Source organism: Aedes aegypti, chromosome 2 (genome assembly GCF_002204515.2).
Source record: "Aedes aegypti strain LVP_AGWG chromosome 2, AaegL5.0 Primary Assembly, whole genome shotgun sequence".
NCBI lineage: Eukaryota > Metazoa > Arthropoda > Insecta > Diptera > Culicidae > Aedes > Aedes aegypti.
Genome location: NC_035108.1, coordinates 365722558 through 365749291, shown reverse-complemented (window position 1 = coordinate 365749291; position 26734 = coordinate 365722558). Strand labels below are relative to the sequence as shown.

At 37.2% G+C, this 26734-nt stretch overlaps 1 protein-coding gene across 3 annotated transcripts in view; it reads right to left on the bottom strand.

The window, feature by feature from the left end:
• The window catches only part of LOC5580322, a 198779-nt gene that overhangs the window by 110164 nt on the left and 61881 nt on the right, over positions 1-26734 (bottom strand). For 2 of the 3 annotated variants that reach the window (XM_021846526.1, XM_021846528.1), the window contains exons 2-3: positions 19245-19505; positions 3266-4265 (exon numbers count right to left, since the gene is read on the bottom strand). In XM_021846526.1, coding sequence (XP_021702218.1) covers positions 3266-4108 — 843 coding nt within the window. In that variant the 5' untranslated portion in view covers positions 4109-4265; positions 19245-19505. Of the gene's footprint in view, positions 1-3265; positions 6628-19244; positions 19506-26734 lie in introns of those variants that run through there. The other variant, XM_001662980.2, reaches the window with a different exon arrangement.

The window sequence follows — 26734 nt, the reverse complement described above, 5'->3', positions numbered from 1 at the left end:
GAATCGGAAGGAACACGAAGAGAAGTAAATACCAATACACATGTATCTGCGAGGCACGAGTGAACGCATTTAGTATCCATTCGCCGAATGCATTGAACTGACTGAGCGGATTCTCACTCACTGAATCATTCCATTGTGTGGATTGCCATTCAGTTAACGCTCATCAGCACTCAAACCCAAATGCCACTCGAATGGAATCAGAATGTAAACAATCATTCGGTATTTCATTCGGTTGCTTTCGTCTTTCAGAATCGGTAGTGACTCAATCAGTTGCCGTTTATTTTTTCGCTTAGTGCTCGCCGAAGAAGCAGAATGGGCACTAGAAAGCGAAACTTTCGGCTTGGTTAAAGAAACGGCTTTCTCGCTCCCGACTGTGCGGGTTTAAGCGAGCGAGGGAAACGCGAGTGAGTGTTTCCCATGCTTGATTACAAGGAATAAAACATTTGATTGTTTCAGCAATTTTAGCAAACATACTGGGAAGCATATTGGGATTACTCCAAGTACGAGTCTAAGAAGCCATTTTCGGAATTTCTTCTACGTAAGTTTTAATGAAATTTACTTCATACATTGCCTCTCTTACTTGATCGAAAAGAAGAATAATATTTTTGAGAAATCACCAATATTTTGTTCCCAAAAATCTTTTTTCTTCAGATATCTTTTGTAATCTCTCAAGATATTCTTTGAAAACATGATCTTGATAACTCTCTGAGGATTTTTCCCTAAAATAGTTGCATAAAGTTTTTCATAAATCCATTTTATTTAAATTTTCTCTTAAAATTTTCTATGAATTCAAAGATGGTTAGAAGGAAAAAAGATAACCGACTCCCGTCCTTTTAAGGCGACATGAAAAGCGCCGCTCTAGTGAGTCAAAAGCAAACTAATACGTATCGTTCTCCTAGTGTCCACCAAATGACTAATGTCGTTTTCGTTTTTAGGAACTGGGTCGGTGATCAATAAATAAACAAAACAACATCAAGCAAATTGTAGTTCGGTCGAACCTGAATCGGGTTGGGGTTGAAACTGTGATTCAGAACGGGTTGCGCCAGTTCCAACCTAGGTTCAAAAACGAATTCGACATAAGTAATCGTATGACATTCACGCTAAAAAAAAAACAGTTACACAGCTAACACGAGGCTTTTAGATATTGTCAATCAACTCTGAATGCCATAAAAGATAAAAAAAGTAAAAAGCAGCACAGAAGCAATTTTGTTAACATGTGTAAAAACAACATTTTTGTAAAACCTAATTGTTGGTTCATAAGAGCCTGATTTTGTGAAAGTCGTTCTCAATTCTGTGTGACTGTTTTAAAGCGTGTTTGTTTTGATTTCTTCCTCTTTTATCGTTGAACGATGATTTGTAATGTTACTTGAATAGCGTGTCGCCGGTAAAATATATAGCAAAACAAAGAGTCGTTCATATTTTACCTTGTAACCATCTTTGATGAAATGCAACCTGCGATTCATAAAAACGATTGTTCTGAGAAACCTTCAAGAATTATTTCAAACATTTTTCCAGAAATTTAATTTTCCTTCAACTTCTTTAACGCAGAAATCCCGCCTAATAATGGTTGGTTGGTTGGTTTGACTTTATTAACGAGATTTTTAGCCCTGGGCTAGTTCATCTCGGGACCAACGGCTTTACTTCCCTTCCGAAGGAAGTCGTCACTATAACTTTTTTTACGTCATAAGTGACTATGTCGGGGATGGGATTCGATCCCAGGTCCTCGGCGTGAGAGGCGAGTGTTCTAACCACTACACCAGGTCCGCCCCCCCCCCCGCCTAATAATGAATTTTACCGAGAATTTCTCTAAGCATTGCCTTAGAAAAAGATTCTTCAAAAAATGCTCCAAGGATTGTTCCAATAATTGCCTCGAGTAGTTTTAACTCATTATCCTAGCAATTTCTACAAGATTCTGATTCGAATTTTTCAAGGAAGCTTGCAAATGGCTTCAGATTTAGAAAAGAATGTTTAGAAATTTTCCCTGTACATTTTTTCTATGAATTACTCCAGATATCACATAAAAAGATCTTTACATGGTTTCCGGAAGAACTTACTCACACAGTTCTCTAGAATTCCAACGGAGATTTTTTAAAGATTTGTTTCTAGATGTTCTCCTTGTAGTTATTTCAAGTATTCCTTTAAACTTTTCTGAAAAATTCATATAGATTTACCAGATTTGGAAATATTCTTTGATTTGTTAAAATTTAAGTAGAAGGTCCTGAAGTGCCATATTTTGATATTTTCCAGATATCATAATAAAGCTTGACCTCAAACATGTCACATTGGTTTTACCACGGATTAATCATGTGACTTCCCTAGTATATTTTTTGCTACAAACTCTCACGAATATTGAAATAGGAATTCTTCCAAGGATACAATTTAAATTCAGAGATTTTCTAAAAGTCTCATCCAGTGAATCCTTCCAGTATCCAAATAAATTCGCAGCGAAGTTCTTGCTCTGTTGGGATTTTGTGTAATCTAAGAGTAATGTTTGATTTTCAGAGCATTCGTATAATCCTGAAAATTTTTGAAAGCATAACAGAAGAACAACTACCGAAAAGCTAAACATTACATATAATTTGCAATTGGATTAGATGGACAAATTGATGTGAAGATTTGCGAAAAAGTTACACGTCTTCTCAGTGAGAATCGAACTCACGACTCCCCGATTCCTAGTTGGGGCGCGTTGCCACTACGCCATGAGAGGACTCATGAACGCAGAAGTTAACCTGAATTCGATTTCAGCTCAATAATCACGTGGTCCTTTTTTCGCAAAGTGCACCTCTTTCGGAAGAATTAGATGCCCATCCAAACACAGCACTTTCTATATATATCCAATGTCTAGCCCGAGAGCGCATTGTTTTTTAAGTATAAGAATAGCACACTACACTAGCCAGCAACTGCGCTGGTTGAGGTTTCTATTGTGTGGGCTTCCAATATATCCACAACATAACCAACGTGTAACCAATAGATTAAGTTTCCAGCTCAAACCGCTGTCTGGTTCTCAAGATTTGTGCTCTTGAAATTTTGAGGATTGGCTTCGATTTATCTCCACCTTAATATTTCGTGAAATTTCATTTGATTATGTTTGTTAACGACAAAATTCGATATTTTTTTCCAATGTGAGGAAATAGAACAATATTAGAAAACATAAATTTCACCTCATTGCATTCCATGAAATTTCGTTTCGTTCGGGATTTGACGGAATCGTTCGAAATATCGCATACCCTTACAGCCTACTATCCTACGGGATTATGGGACTCACCTCCGTCTCGGCATCGCAGCTGCACAGTGACAAAGTGCTTAATCCGCCGGCACCACGCCTGAGTGAATTCTTCGCACTGCCTCCTCCCCCCGATGCGTCCTTGTTGTTTTTCAAGATGGAAGAACTGGAAGCGTTGTGACCGGCAGCTATGGGTCGGGTCAAAGTGGCATTGGCTGCCACCGTCGTTGACACCGGATATGGCTGAGCCGACGAAGACTGGGAAGCAAGGTGCTGCTGATGATGCTGATGGTGGTGGTGGTGATGGTATCGATGATGATGTTTGTGCGAATGATGCTGCGGATGTTGATAGTCGGACTGTGACGAGGAACAGGTCGAGTAGCTATCGTTGTTCATATCCGCAGCGGCCGAAGCTGCAACCGAAGCGTATTTGCTGTACTCTTTCAGTTTCTGCTGATGGAGCAGAACTTGCGTTTTTATTGAGGACTCGTTGGTGCTATTTACATTTAAATTGGATTTCCCCCCGTAGCTGTTACGAAGCGTGTGAAAGTGTTTAAAATCATCATCAGCCGAAGTGTTAGCGGTGGAGATGATGTTGGCGGTGTCCAGTTTGGCAGAAGTGGCGACCTGCGTTGACGCTTGCTGCTGAGATCGCCACTTGCCGGATCCGCCGGTGGTCCCATTTCGACTGACCGTTGATTGCTGTCCATTGTTGTTTGCCGGAGGTCCGGTCCCGGCATACTCACATTCGCTGTAGGATTTTTTCAACCGTTGATGATAGCTATTGTTACGCTTGAGCGTACTGGAAGCACTGGGACCACCCGTCGATTCGATTTTTCCATTGTGCTTCAGAAAGCTCGGACCGTTGCGGTTGATGTCGGTCATTTTTGTGCTATTTTTTCTATGTATGCTAATACTTTATTATGCGAGTCATACACACACATTCACACATTGGGAACACTCGTTTTTCGATTATGATCACAATTTTCTCTCATGTGCCATGCCGGCAACACTCTTATCTTCTGTCACTGGCTTGGTATATCTGGATTGAATGAGAAATACATTTATTTTTTCAACAGCTTCTGAAAAGGTACTGAAATTTTCTTTTTTTATTGGAGGAAAATAATTCTCAAACTTCTGGTTGCGCCGAATTGAAAGTTGACCCCATTTGATTTTCCTGCTTTTTCCGAAAGAAAAATTATTCAATTTATACTACAAAACACTAACAATAATAAAAGGTAAATTATTTATCTAGGTGAGGGTCATTTTAGAAAAACGTTCAATAATGACGAAATTCAGAATCTTTGGACGCTTGCAACTCAAACAACTTTTATGTAGAATTATACATGCTTCAATAAAGATATGTTCAAAAGTTTGTAGAAGTCAGCAGAATATATTTGTAATTAAAAATATAAGTAAAAACAAAACCATAAAAGTTCAAAATTCAGTTCAAGCCACCACATAAATAGAATCATCTTCCTTACAAATCGCCGATCATCACTTCAATCATTTCCGTTTAACAAACTTCGTCTGCATTTTCACCGCTCACAGTTTTTCCTTACTTCTCGGCCAACTGCCCCTAATGACCAAAAAATTGATTTCTTCTTCTCTTAATGAACCACTCGAAGCAAATCGGCAATACCACCAAACTAGCACTAGGGAAAAAACCAGGCAATACCCAGGAAACAATCGCAGAAGATTTATTCAATAAACGATTTCACTCTCCACCGGGTGCCTTATTTACTCGCTTATTGCCATCGACCCAGCCGACAACGATCCGAGAATGGGGAAATTTTCCTATCTGCTCATATTTTATCAGATTCAACAAACCGGAAAATCCAATGCTTCCCTTCTTCATTCCACTCACTGACTGTTGGAAGTGGGATTGGATTGGTCGTTAGATCGCTTGGAAGGAAAAAATAATTCACCGCTCGGCCACTGTCCCTGTTCAATCGTTAGCATTTCCTTGGAAAGTACACAATTCAATCTAAGCACCGAAAAAAAAGGTAAATCCAAGGGGAAAATGCTTACGCTCCGCAAAGTTTAGCTCTGACCGTCCTTAGTGTTTTATCTGATCACACATCTGAATTCGTTGCATAGTTTTGGTTTGATTCACAATCGAAAGCTCTAGCTGTAGATTTCAAGAATGCAACATTACCACTTCCGTTGACCGGTATCACCCTCGTCGTTGCCGTCGTCGTCGTCGTTTCTTTTCGTTTCCAAATACATTTATCTAGCGGAGGGACTCATGTTGGCTCTGAGAGGAGGGTTATTTGTTGAACAGTTGCTTGACTATTATTTTATTTCAGTTTCCCAGTAAGGATGACATGGGAGTTTTTCCCATCCTCACTTTCTAACACAATAGTCATGAGCGTCTAAGGAGGGAGTCAAGGTGAGTTGATGTTTTTTTTTTTTCAAATTGAAACTTCATTTGGGGATATTTGCAGGACTTCCTCTAAGAATCTCTCTAGACATATTTTCTGAAACTTTGTAGATTTTTTTTCTGGAAATCTGCCTTGGATTTCACTCTAAGAATACATCAATTCACGGACTTTTATTTTAGGATTTCTCAAAGATTTCAACCAGTAACCAGGGCATCTCTAGAGGCAATCAGGGAGAATTCATGAAAAAATCCTATAGGGACTTCTAAAGGAAATCGTTCAATAATCTCTAATGTTTCTTCTTCAGGAATACCTAATGCGCTACTACAGGATAGTGTTTGTGCAAGGATTTCTAAACGTTCTTCTGGTCCTTGAGGAATTTCTGGATGATTCGGTATGTAAAATGATGGAAAAATCACCAAACGAAATCCTGAACATTATCCTGCAGGACTTTTTGGATGAATTTCCGTAAAATATGCGGTGAAATCCGTGGAAAGGATGGTATGGGAATTGAAAGAGGAATTATTGTCTTGGTAGCTGGTTCTTGGTGGAAACTTTTGAATACCCAATAAACCACAATAGAAGAGAACTTATGTAAAGATTTATATATGTTTTGGGTTCTTAAGGCATGCTTGGAGAATTCTTCATGTAAATTGTTTAAAAAATTACAAAAAAATATCAAATGAACCTCTGGATTATATTTTGTTTAACATTTTGCCGGGATTCTCCCTATACCTCTGGCGGAATTCACGGGAAAAATTGTTTAGGAATAGTCAGAGAAATTACAGTCTTGGTTGCTGGTTTTTTGGCAAGAAATTCTTGGAAAATTTTCTCGACAAAATACTCATGACAATCTTCAAGAAAAGTCGTTCGAACCTAACAATGAATCAATAAATTCTATTTAAAAAAATGTAATAAATTTCTGTATGAATCTCTAGAAGATCTCTTTTATTAATTTCTAAAGGATACAGTGAAAAATTTTCTAAAAGAATTCTCGGAGGAATCACCGAAAAAATCAACAAATAAACTTCTGGGAGTATTTGCGTGGAATTTTTTGGAAAACAAACTGTAGAAATAGATTGCATAACCTCTGAAATAATTTGTTAAGGAAGTCATGAAGAATTTCTTTTTTAAAGAATTTTTGAATAACTAAAACAAAACTATTTGAAATTTTCTGCAGAGAGTTACTGAAGCAAATTGGGAGAATATCCGGAAGCAACTCTGGGGGAAATCTTGTAGGTGCCCAGACAACCAGAATGTACATATAATCAAATCACCTGTTGCGTTATGCGATGCTTATATTTGCAAAGTTTCACGTATAAGATATCGCGAAAAAGCCTTATGCGTACAAAAGTTGAGGCGATATACGCAGATTTTCTCGCGAATTAGTATGTACTCTTATGCGACTTAATTTATGATAACAAAGTTTTTTGACAGCTGCTACGGATTGATTCGACTTACTTTGTAAAAGTATGCGGGACGAAATGGCATGTATATATGAACTCATAAAATAGCGTTTTATGCGAGGAAACTCATCGATCAGAAGATTTTATCCACCATATAGTGCGGGAGTGATGCAGTTTGTACAAATAAACGACATTGTTCGTCTACTGTTATGCGACTTCTGGTTGTCTGGGTGATTTCCAATTCCATTAGGCATTTTTTGAGGTATGTCTTGAAAAATGTCACCGGAAGAATTTCTGGAGGAATCTGAAAAGATTTTTTGTAGGGATTTGTTGTAGGAGGAATAATACTGGATTGAATACCGATGCTTACTTGAGCAATCTATACAGAATTTCCTGAAGAACTTTAAGAGAAGTCACATAGGGGTTGGAGACATTAGAATTTACACAAAGATTCTTCGCTAGGATTCTTCAATCGGTTCTTGTTTCGATATTCCATTCTTAATTACCTTAGGAATTTTTGTAGGAGTTAACATTGAATTCAGGCAAAACTTCTTTAAGATCTCGAGTTTTTTTTTTATTTTCACAAATTTCATGCTAGATTTATTTCAGCACTGAAAATATATATTGTTTTATACTACGAAATCGTTCGTTTGAACTATGATATTATTCGTTATTTTCTGCAACGAAACAGTTTCGTGAAATGTATGCAACCAGCTTCGTATTATGATTCAAGCTCGAAATCAAAACAAACAATGATTGTTATAATGTACTAAACATTTCGTAATCGAAATTTGTTTGTTTCGTATTCAGAACGAACATTTATACGCGCTTCTTCTTACCTCCCTCGGCTGCGGTTGTCATGTTGTTTTTTACGAAATGTGTTTACGAAATTATTCGTTGCAGAAAACAACGAATGATTTCGTAGATTAAACGATTAGTTTCGTAATACTAAACAATTCGTAATACGAACAACACGATAACGTACATCTACGAATTGTATATCGTACATCTTACGATTATTTCGTAAAGTTACTGAATCGCGAAATTCTGTCAAGTACAAATAATTCGTACAATGAATGAAAATAGCGTTATAGGGTAAATTATGTATTTTGGACAGGCTAAGGATATGTCTGGAAACGGCGATTGATTAACTGCATTAGATACTAATATTTTATTACGTCATGTTACTTATATGCTTAATGTCTTATTGTACTTTGAGTTTCTGAAGAGAAAAAGTTTACAAACTGTTGCATTAGCTTCCAAAATAGCGTTTTTAAGCGGCCTGTTTGTTATACATTTCGGACATCAAATATACATTTTGGACACCCTCATGCAAATATAATTTGGACAGGGGCGTTATCTCAATATCCATGCAATTGTTTCTTAAAAAGACGGTCATATCATGAAGTTTTAAGAGTATACATGTGACTTATGCATTTTTTTTATTGGATGTGTAAATTAGTGATAATCAATAATTTCATTTAATCCACGAAAAACGCCTGCAAGTATGCATGCATGCGACATTCCAGTGTGTTTCATCAGATGACCAAATTATATCAACTGAACAAAACCCGTAATCTATTTTGGACATCATTTAATTTATACCTTATATACTCATGTTAAGATTTTAGATGAACTAAGCTTCAATTTTAGACATATTTTATCGTAATACTACTTTTAAACTTTTTATGAATGCCTATTCTGAGTGCTATTATTGCATTTAATGTATGCTCATGAAATGTCCATCCTCTTGCAGTCGTAGGTTTCACAGATTTTCTGTTGGTACAATTTACAATTTTGATATTTTTGAAGCCAATTTAGAATTGGTATGAAAATGGTCATCATTAATAAGTAGCATAGTGTATTGATAATGCAATGCATGATTTCCCATACATATATTCCTCACCATCTCAATGGAAATGAGCATAGAACGATCAGCCTGTCCTAATTATATGCATGTCCGAGTTATATACGTTACCCTATGTACGAAATCTTGTTTTACAAAATGGATTTTGGATAAAATACGATAAGATGTTGTTAGAGCGAGAAGAAGAATCATCGAATCATATTTTTTACCTGGGCATCCCTAGTGTGAAGATTTCTCTGCCGGTGCGCTCTGGTTATTAGCTAGTGATCGTTCCCTATTTTGTGATTGTGAGATTGTGTGTTTATATAAAGTGTAGTACATAGAGATATATGTTAGGGTAGAAATGCAGAGATCAGGAGAAGTAAATTAGTTATCAAATAAACCGTCGCGGAGGAAACATCTCCTCGTTCATTTCGTTACGATCGCAATAAATTAGTTCTTTTGGTGTTCGCGTTTAATAAAGTCTTTCCGTTGCAATTGCGCGAGTTTGTAATCGAGTGTCCGAAAGAAGTCCGCGACGGGCGCGAACAGATGTTTTCATGAGATAATCTATCTAAGACAAAAATTCAAGAATGAAATCCTTAAACCACATTAGTTTCTTTTCTTCATATTTTTTTTTGCAAAGAATTTTTTGAGCTACTTCTATAAAAATCATGTCAAAGTAACAACTACAAAGCAAGCCATGCAGAAGGTGTCTGGGTTCGATTCCCGGTCGGTCCATGATCTTTTCGTAATGGAAATTTTCTTGACTATCCTGGGAATAGAGTATAATCGTACCTGCCACACGATATACGAATGCGAAAATGGCAACTTTGGCAAAGAAAGCTCTCAGTTAATAACTGTGGAAGTGCTCATAAGAACTCTAAGTTGAGAAGCAGGCTCTGTCCCAGCGAGGACGTTAATGCCAAGAAGAAGAAGAAGAAGAAGAAGAAGAAGTTGACATAAAACACAATCACTTTATTTCCTTGTACTGTAATTTGAAAAATCGTCAAGGAAGTTTCCTCAAATAATGCAACTAATAACACTTCCAGTAACATCTCCAATTTTTTTGATATTTCCTTTTCAACGACATCGAGGAAATTCCTAGAATTGTTTTCGGAATTATTTAAGGGATAATGCCTTATATTCTTCCAGTCTGTTTTGAGCTTTATTTTTAAAATTTATACTTTGTTTTTTTTTTTTTGTAGAGATATCCTTACTATTGTTCAAACAATAATCCTGGTAGTTTTTTCAGAGCTTCTGCAATAGACTGGCCCAGCTCAGTATGGGAGAAAAATAAAGTTGTATGATTCCATGGGGCACCCCCCAGGATTATTTCTTGGGATCAGAGGAAGCCTTCCTGAAAAATTCAGCTCATTTGGTCGTTCCATGAGCTGGCGCATTTGAATTGAAGTTAATATGGGATTTTCAGCTCAAACATATGAGCAACAGCACATCATCTACTGTTTGGTTCAAGAAAATTGATGATCGCATTCAATTGGACCTAGAGTGTCAAAAACACTACTTGATGTAATAGCGAAGAATATTGTAGAAAATTATACTATGATTAAAATTAATAAAGTTGGTGTTTTAACCATCTGAAGTATATCATGCAATACTGCTTGTATTTCTTCAACATAGCTTGGAGGTAGCCACTAAGCGCATCATAGCCACCTATGACGCTGGGCGAGCCGAGGCACATGTCGCATGCATATAAGTGACTGTACGGGAGTGCTGATCTAAGCCTAACTTTCAACAACTGAAAGAGTAATGAAAATGAGATTAAATCCAGATACAACCTTCTGCAATTATGTTCATTAGGGTATCAACTAGTGTATTTGTCATTCTGGGCTTATTTGAACGCGAACAATTAGTATACGGAACGAAACAGTGACATAGGATCAATTTTCAATATATTTGAGACGAATAGCCCATACACACTTCAAATCGAATGCGCCAGCTGGTGGAGCAACCAATTGAGTTGAAATTTTGAGAGAACGTTTTTCTTACCCTAAGGCTCATATCTAGGGGGTGCCCCGTTGAGTTTTACAACTTTTTTGTTTAAGGGCCAGTCTATTCTGCAATGAACTACCTCATATATTGCATTAACCTTCCTAATGCATAAGGAAAAATTTATATATTATGCATTAAGAGTCAAAAATGACCCATGACTTTGAAATGCTCTTAAAAATTAATTTTTGTTCTTTTTGCTTTATATGAATTATATAGAACTCTAGAACAGAACCCTGGAGTATGGTCATTCTGGGCATAAGGGCACAATGGAACCTGGAACATGTTTCAGAAGGAACTGACGTATGTCATATTCAGTAGCTCATACACATGCACATAACGACGGATCAAATTTCATGGTTTTTCATTCCAATCTAAAAAAGCATCAAGTGGACCAACATCAAGATTTGGCCACATTTTGTCGGAGTATTCTGGAACCGGTTCCGCCTCAGCTGAGTGTTCTTATGAGCACTTCTACAGTTATTAACGGAGAGATTTTTCCGTTTGATTGTTCTTGCCTATATCGTTTGGCAAGCTCGGAGATACTTCATGCCTGAGAAGTCGAGAGAATTCCCAACCCGGAAAGATCCTCGACCGGTGGGGTTCAAACACATGCCCCTCAATTTGGTCTAGCTGAAAAGTTGTGTGTTTACAGCTTAGGCTTTATGAGACTCTCAAATATAAAGTTATCATACTCGACTATCAATTTGTGTGATTTGTGCTAACGTAAGAACAATACGCGGCAAAAAGTGGCCCATCTGATGGGCGAAGAGAAGCTTGAAAGAAAGCTTCATGTGCCGAATCCAATGGTTGCATCTTTGTACTGTTTGCCGAAGATCCACAAAGATCCCATTGCAATGCGTCCAATTTCGTCTAACATTCGAACGCCCACGGAAAAATTGGCAGCTTGGCTAGTCAATGAAATGAAAAAATACCCTGTAAAGCATGGAAAAAGCGTGAAAAATTCGGTTGACTTAGTGGAAAAATTAAAAGAGTTCAAGCTAAGAAGAGGTGAGATTTTAGTTTCGTTTGACGTCGCCGCACTATTCCCAAGCGTACCTGTCACCGAAGCTCTACTAAGTCTCCGTCGTCATTTGGAACGCAGTCGAGCTCCACCAAACCACATCGACGCGTATCTTTCCGTTGCTCAGGTGTGTATGAAGCAAAACTTTTTCACATTTAGAGGAAAGGTTTACAGGCAAACTTTCGGATTGAGCATGGGCAGCAAGCTATCGCCTTTACTAGCAGACGTCTTCATGAGTGACTTGGAGGTTGATGCTCAGAAGGATATATTGTTTCCCAGAGTCTGGTGGCGGTACGTAGACGACATTTTTGCCCCAGTGAAAGAACGATATTTAGACCAGACCCTGAGAATGTTAAATTCCCAACACAGTTCGATTAACTTCACGGTAGAAAAAGAGGTTGAGGGCAAATTGCCTTTCCTCGATCTGACAATCAGCAGGAAAGAAGATGATACAATAAAATTTGGTATTTATCGCAAACCTACGTCCACTGATCGCTATATCACTTCCGATTCCAACCACTTCGGCGCCCAAAAGCAGGCCGCTTTTCACTCAATGGCACACCGGCTCTACAACATTCCAATGAAACAAGACGAATTCGATAAAGAAGAAAACCAAATCCACGTGGCAGCCGAGATAAACGGGTATGACAGAACATTTGTTAACAAAATTCTCCGAAAACACAAACGCAAAAGACACCTAAGAAACATAACTACACTACAATCGGATACCGAACAAGTTAGAAGAGTCAGTCTGCCTTTCCTTCCGAAAGTAACCAATTCTATTAAAAACACACTAAATCGACAAGGCCTACAAGTTGTACACAAAAGCCATAAGACCCTACGCGACTTACTGTGCAACCTTAAGGACAAGATTCCACCGGACGAACAATCTGGAATATATCAGATACCTTGTAAGGATTGCCCAGCTGTTTACATTGGTCAAACCCGTCGGAAAGTCAAACACCGCCTGAGAGAACATAAAAATGCCGTAACGGGCGGTAAATCAAACGAATCCAGTGTAGCAGCTCATGCGGTAAATACAAATCATTAAATCCTTTGGGAAAGTGCGAAGCTCATCAAAAGCATTAGGAAAGCTTCACACTTAAACGCATGGGAATCCATGTTTATCAGCAACAATCAAGGACCGCTGATGAATGAAGACGATCCCCCCATTACATCGTGCCTATTCGATTTGGTAGACACGAAGCACCAGTAGCATTTCTCTTCGGACGTGTACGAGCAACGTACGAAATGCAGTCAGTCGGACATTGTCCCGTAGATGGGCTACATCGCGCCCGAAACCGGTCGACAGAAAGGTAATTTTTAAAACTTTTTGACGATAGTAAGAACTATAAGTGTTATGTCTTGTCTCGCGTCGCGTTTCGTGAATATCATACTCGAATTCCATTTCCGTTATTACAAAATTAGAAAAAAAAAGTAATATAAGGAATCGGATTCATTTGTCATAATTCACGTTTCTGATAAGTAAAACGACAGTTTATTGCTGGTAAATCATAACTTTTGGCACCAATCGCAATTTTGAAACCTGTTCGAATAGGGCACCAGACGTTATTTTAGAAAAACCTCCTGAGATATCGTCAATAATTCCTCTCTAAATATCTCCAGAGACTCTTTCAAAGAGTTCTGCAGGAATTATTTCGAAAATTGCTTCAGGGATAATCTCTACAATAATCTTTATAGCAATTTCTTCACAAGGGATTTTTCGATTTTTTCAGAGATTCCCCCAGAAAGAACTTTTGTTCGCCATGATACAGGAATCTCTTAGCAATTCCTCCAGTAGTTTCTCCAGGGATTCGTTCAAGGATTCCCGCAAAAAATATTTACAGGGATTGCCTTAAAGATTTTGCCATAAATGTCTTTAGTGATTCCTTCATAGATTCCTCCAGTAAAATTTTTACTGGGATTCTTCCAGGAATTTCTCCCAGAAATCCCCCAAGATATGTTTCAGGAATTCTTTCAGGAAAGATCCGAAATTACTCTGGGGGTTTTTAAGCGATTTTTTCCGGTATTCTTTCAGGCAGCGTCCATTTACTTCATAACGCTAAAATTGGGATTTTTTTCTCTCTCCTCCCCGTCCATTACGCTATTTGCATGAAAAATTTAAATTTCTTTTATGAGTCGTAACGCTTGAGCCTACCCCCCTCTCCTCCTTCAGCGTAACGTTATTTGTGGCCGGCGCCTCAGAGATCCTCTTGAAAATCAAGGATTCTTGCATTATTAGAGTATGTCAAAGTTCAATAAGTGGTATTCATATCTTCAAGGTTTTCTTTAGGAGTTACACTAGGACCATTTCTTCAAGGATTACTCAATACATTTCTCTAGTGATTTTTTCAGAATTTCCTTCAAAGATTCCTCCACGGAATAATATAAAGATACCCAAAAGTAGTCCTCTCAAAATTCTTTCAGGAACTATTCCGGAGATTTCTTCCGGGATCTTTCCCTGGATCGCTACAGAGATTCAACCAGAAATTAATGCACATGTCACAAATTCCTCAAGAATTTCTACCAGAGTTATTTCAATGATTTCTTCAGATAATCCTCCAGGGATTCCCCAGGAATTTCTCCCGGGACTCGTGCTGGGCCTCCATAAAAATCCTTCAGTGATTCCTCCAAGAGTTCTTCTTGAAATTCCTTCAGAAATTCTCCTATGAATTCCTGCATAAATTTCATCAGTAATGATCTTAAGAATTACTTTGTGGATTATTTTAGGAAAATCTCTCCGATCTCTCCTCCAGTAAATGCTCTACATTAATTCCTTTTGGAAAATCTCTTCATGGAATCCTCCAGAGATTTCTATTAGAATTCCAAGGATTTCTCCAGAAAAATTCCTACAGGGGATTTCCAGGGTTTTCCAGGGTTTTCTCTACAAATTCCACCAGCAAAATTTCAACAGTGATTCTTCGTGGGATACTAATGATTCTTCAGGATTTTTTTTCAGAATTCTTCATTATAAAACAGTTGAACAAATAAAGACTACGTAATCAAAAGCATTTACGTGTGGGTGTCTTAAAAAAAAAGGTTTCTCCAAGTATTGCTCCAGGAATCTCTTCAGAAACTTATCTAGGGTTTTCAAAAAAAAAATATTTGCGAAAGGAGTTCCTAGAGGAATCTCTGAAGAATAAAAATTCTGGATGAATTGTTATTCATGTTGATGAAATCTCTGATTCCCATGATTTCGAGCGAATGTGGAAATTTCTAGTAGAAATCTCCGAGAATTTCCCGGAGGAGTTTTTGGAGGCCCAGAACGAATCTCTGGAGAAATTTTAAGGAATATCCCTGGAAGATTACCTGAAAAATCATTAGAATAATTCATGTAGTGACGCATGCCTGAGAGAATTAATAAAGAGGAGTTGAGGAGTTCTTATAGGAATTCATGAAGTTATTTCTTGTAGAATCCCTAGATTAATTTCTCCAGGAGAATTACTAGTGCAATTTCGGAGGAAATCTCAGTAATAATTCCTAGAAGAATCTCGAGAAGACACTCAGAGGAAATTCTTGAAAAATATCTGGAGAAATATCTGGAGTGATCCTTGATGAAATCGTCGAACTGTAACTTAGAGGAAGCCTTGTAGATATTTCTGCATAAATCCCTGTAAACATATTTCTGGAAGAATCCTTAGAGGAGTCCCCGACCAGATAGAAGAAACAATATTATAACATAATGAGTTGCTCTGATATTATTTTATCAAATCCTCAGATGTTATAAGACATATATCGCACACTGGGGCAGATCGCTGTTTTCTATGGCCAAAACCTGTAGTACTCTGGATCAGGCTTGGGAACTGTGACCACAATAGGGTAACGACTGTTTATTTCGTTCATAACCACTAACAGTTGGCGCCAGCGGCAAAAAGCACAGACAACAACCTTTCGAACATTCAGTTTCTCTCACTAGCCGCCGAGCAGCGACACTGATGTTTGTATTCCACTAACTGATCGCGCTACGCTGGATTCTCAGATTTATCAAACTTCCAACACAAGCGCTTGGAAGAATGGTAGTCGAGAACTGTCAAATCATATGGAAAATTATGAAAAACGTGAATTACAAGCAATTTGGAAACTCGAGCGTGATGTAAATACATATTTTTTTGTGTTTAGTTCATGTTCCATGGAGCTTTATTTGCTTCAGGATTTCGTTTTTGTTACCACTGAAAAAGAGCCATCTATTGCATTTTCAGTTTTGAATATCTCCCTATTCACCACAGTTCGACGATTCTGCCATTCAACCAAAACACAAAGCACCCAGCAGCATCAATGCCATCAGGCGTTGCGCTGCCAACGGCTCACACACTGCTTGAATGTTTTTGTCTGTCCACTATGATCGTTTTCAGGCAGCCATTCCGAGGTGAATGATTGAAAAAAATGTTAAATCATTCAATCGCTAATATTTCGCTTGTGTTTTCAACTACTTGAAATCTATTAGCTCTAACAGCAAGAGCACAATCATTCCGTTGCGATACATATAAACCAGTTCAATTTCATGCTGCCTTTATCGAGCAAAAATCCAAAACCCCGAAAACCGCAAAAATCGTGTCACCACTGTGCTCGAGTCATTTCGCATTCGGGTTTGAAAAACTTTGGGAAGAAGAAGATTACAGTTTTGAAGAACCGTGACATTTTTTTGTTTTGAACGGTCATGGTTTGCTTTGAATTTTGATGGTCGTGTAGATAAATGTGAATGTCGAGGTGGTAATTGTTTGCTACAGTACATTTCCCATCCCTGCTCTGGATATTCGTCCTAGAGGTTTGTTGTCTTCAACAAAGTATTTTGAAATATTTTGTACTATATTTTGACTCCTTCGGAGTTGATCTAGATAAGTTAAAACTGATCTATATAAGTTTTATCTCTTGATAGGAGCGTCCTAGCAAAAAACTTTCATTTGTAAAGTTGTTCATTGATCCATTTTTGACATTTCTTCCGAAGACACTTATACTGACGTGGATGGCGCTGTTTGAAACTTTAGTAGAAACAGAAAAAAAACGGTTTTGACCATTTTTTCATAAAAAAAATGTTAAAACATAATTTATCATCTAGTTTATGAAGCTTAACAATAACGAAGTAAATTAACATCATTTACTAGCAAAGTTTCCAGATTTGAATATTCGTTTAGTAAAAACAATCCAAAACCATTTGTCGTTCGTGAAAGATAACAAGTCATGAACGAAAACAAGACAGACACACACCACCCACTGTTTGGTGCCGATCACTGCCGATCTCAACACTTCTAACATTCGCCGACAGACTCTCATTCTGATCAAGAAACAGAGGCGAATATTTTCCATTTTCTGTGCTTTTCTTACAACCAAAGGGGTATTTGATGATCCAATAGATTATAATTAGGTTGTTAAAAGCTGCATTACCTGAAAATATAAAAGTAATTACTATTTTAATTCAGAACATAAATCACCCGAGTGGCTCGATACTGTTGCAGTCTGTGAGAGTTGCTGCTCTTGAACGCTCGTGCGCCATGTACCAAACGAGAGAGTGAATGTTTACATTCACAGGACTCTCCGATTGCGGTGTGCCACGAACTGTTACGATTCACAAACTGTTACACTCACTGAATATGGTTCGATCGGCCTCTTCGGATCAAACACTGGTATCACGGATCATATTTTTGATTGTAGTCAAAGTTGCATGTTTTTCAAATATTTTTTCAGATTAGGCAAGAATAAGAACCCGTAAAAAAAACTATCTTACCCAGAAAGTTTCAAAATATTCCTTCAAGGAAAATTGAATTTCGTCAACATAAATTCAAAAACCCTAATTTTGCACCTTACACTGTATCATACAAAATATTTGGGGAAAATTTACCAGCCAGTATATTTTTAATCATTTATTTACAAAATCTAAGCCCAAATCTTGAACGTTTTCGTTAAAATGAATGTTCAATTATAATTGAATTTGATATCATGTGTATGGAACTCGTAAAAACTGCCATTACGTTGAAAACAACATAAGATTTAGTTTAAAGCACCCTGTTCGTACTTTTGAAAATTCTAGGTATGGCTTGATTTGGTATAATTGAAATCCTTATTTAGAGCTAAAATGAAATATCTAAAGGCGTTGGTGCAAATTTGCAAAGTTATCGCGGAGAACCTGTCAAGGCTTCGCGGAACACCAATTGCTCCAGGCAAAAAGTATTTCATACTTTCCAAACGATTTATATAGGCTAAAATAGCCAAACGGCAAAGCTCCCTGTTAATAACTGTGGAAGTGCAACACTGAGCTGGGAAACAGGCTCTGTTCCAGTAGGGTCGTAATGCTAGGTGTTTAGCATGGAGTCCATTTAAATCGGGATTAAAAAATCGTGTGTTTTGAGCCGTCGCATGATGGAACTTTATGATGGTCCGAAAATGTCCTCATCGCACCCTAGCGGAACCGGTTGCGGAATACTCCGACCGAATTCGGCCTTTTTTTTGTTCTCTTGATGCTTTTGTAAATCGAAATGAAAAACCATGAAATTATCCTTGTTTTGGATATAAAGATTTTGCCAAACGACCATCCATGGTTTCGTATGTGGACGTGCATATTATTATTAACAATAATTAAAATATTAATATTATATAACTGATATTAATAATTAGAATATGAAATCCACACCATTTTCATTCCTGAGAAAGTTGGAGTGAATGCCCTAAGAGACTGCATTGGAACCAATGATAATTACCATGTTCGATCGGTATGTATAACAAGTGACCTTTGCAGTTGTATTCTTAAGAAAAACCCCCCAATTAGGACATTGCTATTTATTTTGTTTATGCAGTCCAAAAAGTTGCCCCCGTTTTTCCACCCCTTAGACCTGCCGGTGATCCCAACCAAGAACATCAATGCTGACGACGACGACGAGGACGACGATTTTCCTCCCCGCAGGGAGCCACCTAAATGGCAAAAACTAACAAACCCGACTGAATCCCTCGCCTGTTGGCATTTCGTCGTTCTTCACTTCTAATGCTGGTTTCATGGTAGAACTTGTTTTTTTTCTTCTACTGGAGCAGAAAACCTTTTCCTGCAGCTGCCAACCCCAACGACCGGCAAAAGTCGTGGTATTTTTCTTCGCTGCTTTTTGGTCGCGGTATGTCTGATGCCGTTTTCGAGAAAAAAAAGCTCCAAGAATTGGGCACCCAATTTAGTATTCTTTCTATTCCCTCGTTGAAATATTTTCAAATTCACGGAGAAGATGCTTAAATTCTATATCTTATGAATGGTGAGTGATAATTCTTGGACATTTTTGTTTTCGTGAACAACGGTTTCGGACACACCGCGCGGGTTTGCCACTGTTCGAAATTAGTGCTCTTCATTTCACTCCGGGCAACGACCACTGTGACTCACTGTGCTTCCATCATTGCTTCCTCCCCCACTAGGAACGACGAGGGAAACCGAGCAACCGTCGTCGGTGCCCCGTACAGGAGGTTGTTTTCGGCTTCTGGTTCACTTGGCCTGCATCAACAACATCCGGAACGCGCGGAACGGGGTTCCACCGTAGCTACATTCCGTTTGGTTTGGTTTGGCTTAGTTCTGTTCGGAGGGTGTCGTCTGGATGATAGTTGGGCAGCTCCCGGTGGGATCGACAAACGAGCCACCGTATATATTCTGGAAGCAAAGGAGAAAGACGGAAAAATAGTATGATTTATTGTGCTTTCTAATAGATTCGTTGAATATTCATAGCAGGGGAATGAGCAGCGCACTAAGGGGTGTTTGGAGAATCGGGCAGGCCAAAAGTCATTATTAACTATCATTCAGATTTTGAAATAATCCCGGGTAAAAATTATAAATAACTAAAAAGTTGCAACTATCCAAACGCCATGGAGAGTGTATCGAAAATTAATAGCATAGCATAGACTGACTGTACATGTCAATGATTGTACATTAGCCTGGGACACGGTGATATGAAAAATTTAGATTCTCGCTCCAGTCCACTTTTTGGATTTCATTTAGGGCCCATAACAACTGTGCAAAATTTCAGCTCGATTGGTGAAACTATATTTACGCGCCAGCCGTTCAAAGTTTGTATGGAATTTACTATAAGAAAACTTACTTTTGCAAAGAAAAATCGCCAGAGGTTGCGCATTGACCTCTTTAAAAATACAGAACATAGATCTCCGATTTCTACGATGTACAATTTTGTCGAAGACCGCAAAGCAATCCGATGCTCGTGAAAAAAGTTATTAAACAAATACTATTTGTAAATTCTGCCCAATTTTGTTATTATTTTTATTCCTTTACGTATTAATCAACGTCGACTTGCAAATAGGTTTTCATTGAATAACTTTTTTCACAAGTGTCGGATTGTTTCGCGGTCTTCGGCAATATTCTTCATCGTAGAAGTACCTATCGAGGTCTGCGTTCAGAATTTTTATAGAGGACAATGGGCGACCTTTTGGCAATTTTTCTTTGCAAAAGTAAGTTTTCCCATAGTAAATCCCATACAAATGTTGAAGGGCTGGCGCGTAAATATAGTTTTACCGATCGAGCTGAAATTTTGCACAGTTGTTATGGGACCCAAATGAAATCCAAAAAGTGAACTGGAGCGAGAATCTAAATTTTGTCCCACACTATTGTACATGTCAATGATTGTGATTGATCCGAACTGGTAAGAATTGCACTTCAATCCAAATAAATAAGGGATGGGATTTTTCGCATATTCTCGAAGAGCAATTTTAACAGCTCTCATTTTATTGATCAATAACGGCGCCGGCCAAGTCCTTAAAGTCAGTTAGGAAGGGGAAGGAACGTTATTGTGTAATAATTGTTGCTTCTAGAGACCGAGAATACCTCTGCATCTCCACAACCATCACGGGACAGGTGTGGTAAGTGAGGGAGGAAAAAGATCTTGGAGTCAGCTTTGGTCGATGATGCGATCCATGGTTAAGCAGGAAAAATACGACCTTTACTTAAAACTAGTTTTGCATTTTTGTATCGCAGTGAAAATATATTGAAAGAAATCATAAAAAAGTCGACATTCACAATATCGAACTATTGAAAGGTTATTTTTAGTAATGACGAGAACAGAAAGGTTTGTGTATTTTAAAATTGTACGTAACAAAGTATGCCAAAGTATGTGTAAAAATAAAAAAAAAACTTTACGTTGCAAAAAAATAGTCCAGCGTCGACATTCATAATGTCAAACTATTCAAAGGTCAAAGGTTATTTTTAGCAATGACTATAACGTAAGGGTATATTCAATTTAAATAAAACACGAAAAAGTCGACACTTGTAGTGATGAACCATTCAAAGCTAGTTTGATAATAACATAAAAGTAGCTTTGCAACGATAAAAATGAATTATCATAAGCATTAAACGATCTCACCAGTAGTTCATCCTCGGATGAACAATACGAACCGAACACGATGGGTCTTGATTCCGTCGCTCGTCCCACCGGAACATGCAGCCAATTAAAAAGACCACGCACTACTGTCCATTTTTTTCCCGCACTCGAATAACGCAAGCCGAACACAATTAGTCTTGTTTCTAACATGCAACCGAATCGAAAGATCACGCACTACTCAATATTCAATATAAAGACCGCTGCATATCGCATGCAAAATATCGAAATATCATGAAATATGGAGCAATATTTCAAATCGCTTAGTTGGCTGTCGTTTAGTTTTCTAAGATCCACAAACAATTCTTAAAACTCTAGAGGTTTCCAGTTTCTTGACTGATATAGATATAATATATAAATAAATAATACAATTAGATCGCATACTGCTTTATAATACAAAAAAAAATGAAGGAAACTCTACAATTGCCTTTTGAACTTGGTTAAATTCTTCTGCAAAACGTGCTATTGGCAATTCAATCTTGCAAAACTTTAGATATTTATCAATACTGTTAGAGTAAGGTGGGGCAAAAGTTCGACCTTAGTGGTATAATCAAAGTTTCCAGGAAAACAAGAGCAGTTAAAACAAAACAAAAACCATACAGTGAACCTTGAACATATTGGCTATAATTTTGCTGAACAAACTTGTGTCAAAATATTTACCCATTTTGAGTTATAACAGTTTCAAAATTGATTGTCTTATTCGAACTTTTGCCCCACCGGTGGGGCAAGAGTTCGAATCTAGTATGGGGCAAAAGTTCGCTGGCTAAAACCCAAAATATCGATCCTTTTATGACAGGCATACTTTACACCAGCCGTAAACTTCAGTTTGCCGAAAAATACACGCTAAATTTTCATCAAAAAATTGCCCAAAACCGGGTTAATTGTAATATACTTAAAAATAGCAGTTTTTCGCAAAACTAAGTGTAAATGTAAAATTTTGGTGACAGTTTTCACACGATCAGACAACTATAACTAAATTTGAAAAATATATGTGGATATTAGGCAATTTGCAAATTTTTCCGTGATTTTATACATGGGTCGAACTTTTGCCCCGCTGATTCGAACTTTTGCCCCACTATGGGCCAAAAATTGTTTTCAAGCATTTATGCAAAATCTAATACACCTCAAAGCAACCTTATGATAGGCCTAGAAACGCCCTTACATAAAATATTGAAAAAGATTTTATCTTCAATTGATTTCATGCAACGAAAGTTTGACCAAAAATTACAATATTCACGTCGAAAAACAACAAATAGCCATAACTTTTCCAAATCTCAATCGATTTTTATGATATTTGGAGTAAAAGTCTCTTACTTGAATAGCATTCGAGCCACAATGACATTTATTAGATTTATTTTGAATTGAGCTAGAAATCTTAAAAAGAAACTCTTACCCCACTCGAACTTTTGCCCCACTTTACTCTACATTACCTGATAATTTCTGACGCACGCTTAGGCAGCGTCCATTTATTACGTAATGCTTAAATTGGAAATTTTAGACTACCGTCAAATTTTGTATGAGTTGTAACGGTTGAGCTTACTCCTTCCCCTTTCAAGCGTTGCGTAATTTGTGCGCGGTGCCATACTTGGAAGTTCCAAGTATGCATACGTCAGAAATCATCAGGCTATGAAGCTCATAATATAAAGTTTATAGCCTATGTTGGATTTGCTACTTCCTTTTTCGTTCAGTTGTCGTTTTTTTAGTTTGAGATTTTTTAAGAGACGTCTGAACCATTTGCGTATGTTTTCAATGTGTTTATTTTAGGAACTTGTCTTTTTACAACGTTTTTCAGCTTCTTGATATGAAGACAGCCAAAATATTATCATGTATGAATTGCGTTGAATTAAATATGAAAAGACATGCTAAAAAATATTTTGAAAATAGTAATAAAGTAATAACTGGAGTTTAAATATGTTTAGTCCCTCGTACATGAGATAATGTTACAATTAAATGGTTCGATTTATAACATCGAAAGGATCTCCTTACTTGTTTTAAAATGGCATATCGAAGTGTTTTGAACATAACTACGATATCAACATAGAGACTTCGTTTTTTGTCAATTCATGTTCAAAAATTCTTTTAGTTGGTGGGACGTTATTTATTAACAACAGTTGCTGTAAATGTTCCTCAATCCATGATGTACATGATGTCAGATGTCTTTTGCATTTTAATAACTCATATATCAAAATTGAGAAATAAAACTCACGATATCACACAGAACACGATATATTTCATAACATTGATATAACTTCTGTTTACGGTATCGAAGATTCGTTTTAAGAGTGCAAGTCATCCATGGTTTATCGAAATATCGCTCGATACGTGTTTTGCTACTAACTGAACATACATAACGAGAAAAATTTTCCGCAATATTTTTAGACAGTAAGATTGCGCAAACACCCCTTAGTGCAGCGCCAGGGCAAACAAGAGAGAATGATTCGGATGAAGTAGCATCCCACGGGGACCAATGATGATGGTCGTGAATGGCTCCTGTCTTGCGGCGATATAACGGTGGCGAAGGGAAATATTTATTGAATTACCCGATGGAATGTGAACCGTGTTTGTCATATGACAGTTGAATGTGATTTACAGCGATATGTGCTCATGAATTTGCGATTCTTGCGGAGTGATTAATATGTATTCGGGATATCTCTACAGGAAGCGTTTACAGATCGAGAACATTTTGCTTGGAGCACTGAATATGAATTGTGAGAGAGGGGTTTTTACGTGAAGATAATTGGAAATTTGATTGATGTGTTCTACATGATAGATATGAGAGTTTTTCATAAAGAAATATTATTTAATGAAAAAAGAATAAACGCCCCCATAAAAAGCTGCCTCCAGTTTCGGACAGCTTGATTAGTAATCTGATATACTTGTAATTTTCGCATATTCAAATCTTCATAAATTTTGTCGATCATGATATCAAACATGAAAGAAAAATGAACTTGTGCAACAATATTTTTCTTTCTATGGAGAAAAATATGTTTTTGGATAGAAATTTTGCTGACTCAGTCCAACTCAAATGACGCAAGTACCTAAATGTTCCAAATGCTTCAATTTGATAAAAAAGTGCTGGCGGAAAATCATTGAATGAAATACAACTTTGGAGAATTCAAAACTAAAATTGTGTCCGGTATAAGACCGTCTTCTAGGATTGTTAAATTTGGTACTCAACCCGTCTACCAGCAGCTTCATTTTTTACAGGAAAAAATATTGAAATCGTGATAACTTTTTTTGTTTTTCAATATTTTTGCACCATTTTTTCACAAGTTTTCAAATATCTGTTCTAGTTAAGGAATCCGTGTAGATATTAACCATTAGTCATCTGGTTTTGAAGATATTCCGATGTTGCTTGAGGGACCGACACATAAAATGTCTTTGATGGCCATTTTCTTTTTGATTAAATTATCAAAAAAAGGACTATGCATAGCCAAGTAATAAGGAGCTACTCTGAAAATGTCATACAAATCGGTTGGAAATTCCTGAAGATATTTAAAAATTACGATATGATGTTTTTTGAAGTTTTCAAGATCTTTGTCAACGTGGTACTAGAAACCTAAATGCACATTACTCAAAGACGACTGCACCAAATTGCTTCATTTTTTCATAACGTAATCTCATTAATATACTGCTCCGATGCGTGAATATCCAAATACGATAAAAATTCTGTAGCCTGAGAAATTTACGTAGGTTACGGTTAACGTGTCGGTCCCCCAAGATAAATTTGGAATACCTCCGTATCCAGATTATCGCGATTTGAATATATTTTTAAGTAAAAAAATTAGGCTGCCGGTAGAGGGGTTAAATATATTCTCACAATTGTTTGTGTTATTTTTAAATTGATTTTTGTATGCTACAAAAATGATAGCATTTGTTATGGATAAGATTGTATGAAACCAATAAATTTGGCATTATCAATTTTTCGGTTTAGGTGTCCGGTAGTTGGAGATCTTCCAAAATTTCATTTCAATTGAATAAGTAGGTCTCAAAGTTGCATTTTTATTTGAGTTTTGAGCTGTTAATGCTCCAAACCATTTTTGTTTTTTGAGAAGTTGTTTTGGAAATTGTTTTCTAGGTAGTTCATGATTGATCCCCTTGTTGGACAAATTAACATACAGATGAAATATCTTCACACAAATTATGCAATGCTGGCCTCTTTCAATTTTTCAACTAATTGCGCTAGCTGGAGGATTATACACAGCTGCACACTCTGCACAAGATCACTATTTGTGTACAACGCTAAAAATAGATTTAATGTGTTGTTACACAAAAACTATTTAAATACTGACACATGCAGACAAGAACAAAGAAAGAAGTAGAATAAAATTTGAACTGATGTTTTATTTAACTGCCTCGGGTCGGAAGCAGTCAAACAACCAACTAAGTTATGCATCTATTGCTGAGCCATAAAGGCAAACGCAAATAGACACAAAGCTGATGCCTTTTTATCAGAACTTCATTTTCATTCCATTTGCATACATTTTATTATCTCGCAGTCGTGTTCACAGGATTGGCTTGCATCAAATACAGAACGAGATACGATTGATGTTTGCTCTCTTTCTCTGCTCGGAAGCTCATCTAATCCATCACAGAGCATTACCTAGCAGAAAAAAATCGTGGGCAGTTCACTTTGAGGCAATTCTGTCTTTCTGGAAGTCTAGGTTTTGAAACAACTGGTTGAAAAAATTGGTTCACGAGAAAAGTGATCCAACCAAAATGAACTAAATTACAAAACATCCTTTCAGAAGTTAGGAAAGCTTCCTCTCAGAAGTTTGAATCGCTCAGAGTATTGATAAGCTTCTTCCCGGAAAACGGGTAAGCTTTTTCTCCAAGCCTGGCAAGCTTTCCACAAAGTTTTGAAATTTCTTCTCAGAATCCTGGGAAGCTTCATTTTAGAGGCTTAGAAAGCTTTCTCTCAGAAGTTTGAAAATAAACTGGGGAAGCTTTCCCTCGGAAGCTTGGAACTTTTCCTTTCGGCAACTTGGAAACATTTCGCTCACAACTTGAAAATTTCTTCTCAGAATTTTGGAATGCTTTCTCTTAGATGTTTGAAAAACTTTCTTTCAGAAATTAAAAGCTGCTTCTCAGAAGCTCGGAAAGCTTTCTTTTGGAAGCTCGGTAAGCCTTACAAGCTTTTTCTCAAAGCTTGAAAATGTCTTCTCAGGATCACTAGAAGTTTGGGCAGCTTTATCCAAGAAGCTTGAACAGCTTGGAAATAGCCTTCTCAGAAGCTTTTTCTCAAAAACTCAGAAAGTTTCTTCTGAATAGCTTGAAAAACTTTCTTTCAAAAGCTTGGAAAGCTTTCTTGCAAAAGCTTAAACAGCTTTCTTACAAAAGCTTAAACAGCATCGTTCCAAAAGCATGGAAAGCTTTTTATTACAAGTTTAGGAAGACTTTTTAAGGAATGCTTATTTTTAAAAACATAATAAGCGTCTTCTCAGGAGCATTGGAAACTTTTTAAAACCTTTAAAATTTTGTGGAAAATCAAAATTAT